The sequence below is a fragment of the Bison bison genome, unplaced genomic scaffold, assembly GCF_000754665.1.
Source record: "Bison bison bison isolate TAMUID 2011002044 unplaced genomic scaffold, Bison_UMD1.0 scf7180017864302, whole genome shotgun sequence".
Taxonomy (NCBI): Eukaryota; Metazoa; Chordata; class Mammalia; order Artiodactyla; family Bovidae; genus Bison; species Bison bison.
Window position 1 is genome coordinate 3581168 of NW_011494874.1, and position 739 is coordinate 3581906.

Here is a 739-nt window from a genome sequence, read left to right on the forward strand (position 1 = left end):
TACTTGGGGCCGGGGGGAGGGGGCAGGGGGGTGGGAGGGTGAGGAGCTCAGCGCCTCCTGGTGCCAATGGCCCCTCCGCCTTCGGGCAGCGCCTGCGGCCTCCTGCTTGGCTCAGCTGGAGGACACCGGAACCCTCATCGCGCGGACAGGGCGTGCGCGTGCTTATGTAGTCTGTGTGCTCGCACGTTTCTGCGTGCGTGCGCGCGCGCGGCCTCTGACCCGCTCGTCCCTCCCCTGCAGGTACGGAAGATCGCGCCCGAGTACTACGACCACCTGCCCCAGCATCACTCGTGGGTGAAGGTGCTCTGGGATTTTGTGTTCGACGACTCTCTGGGGCCCTTTGCGCGGGTGAAGCGGGTGTGCAAGCTGGCGGACAACCGCCTGTGAGCCCCACAGCCGGCCGTGTGCCCCGCTGGATGCAGGGCTGGCTGTCACCGTCCCACGGCCTAGTGTCCAGAACTGGTTCGGCTGCATTTGGTTCCCGCGCCCTGAGCCACTGCTCACTGGCGGCAGCGGGCACGGATGGCGGCTCGGGTTGTACATGGACCGGTGACCTCAGGCCGGCCCTCCCTTTCAGGGCTGGGCCTGACCCTGCCCTGGGCACTCTACGCTTAGGGAGCAGTCCTCCGGCGTCCCCATGGCCTAAATTAAATCCAGCGTTGGTTTTCAAGTCCCCAGAGCCTGCTTCCCCTGATTGGGCCTGGCTCCCTGCAAGCAGGGCCTGCCCTGTGCCCCCTCG

At 67.3% G+C, this 739-nt stretch overlaps 1 protein-coding gene across 2 annotated transcripts in view; it reads left to right on the plus strand.

Annotated features, from left to right (window-relative positions):
- Nucleotides 1-726, plus strand: part of DEGS2 (delta(4)-desaturase, sphingolipid 2) — a 50196-nt gene extending 49470 nt beyond the window's left edge. Inside the window, exon 5 of one of the 2 annotated variants that reach the window (XM_010851366.1) lies at nt 241-726. In XM_010851366.1, coding sequence (XP_010849668.1) covers nt 241-387 — 147 coding nt within the window. In that variant the 3' untranslated portion in view covers nt 388-726. The remainder of the gene's footprint in view (nt 1-240) is intronic. The other variant, XM_010851364.1, reaches the window with a different exon arrangement.
- The last annotated feature ends 13 nt before the right edge of the window (nt 727-739 follow it).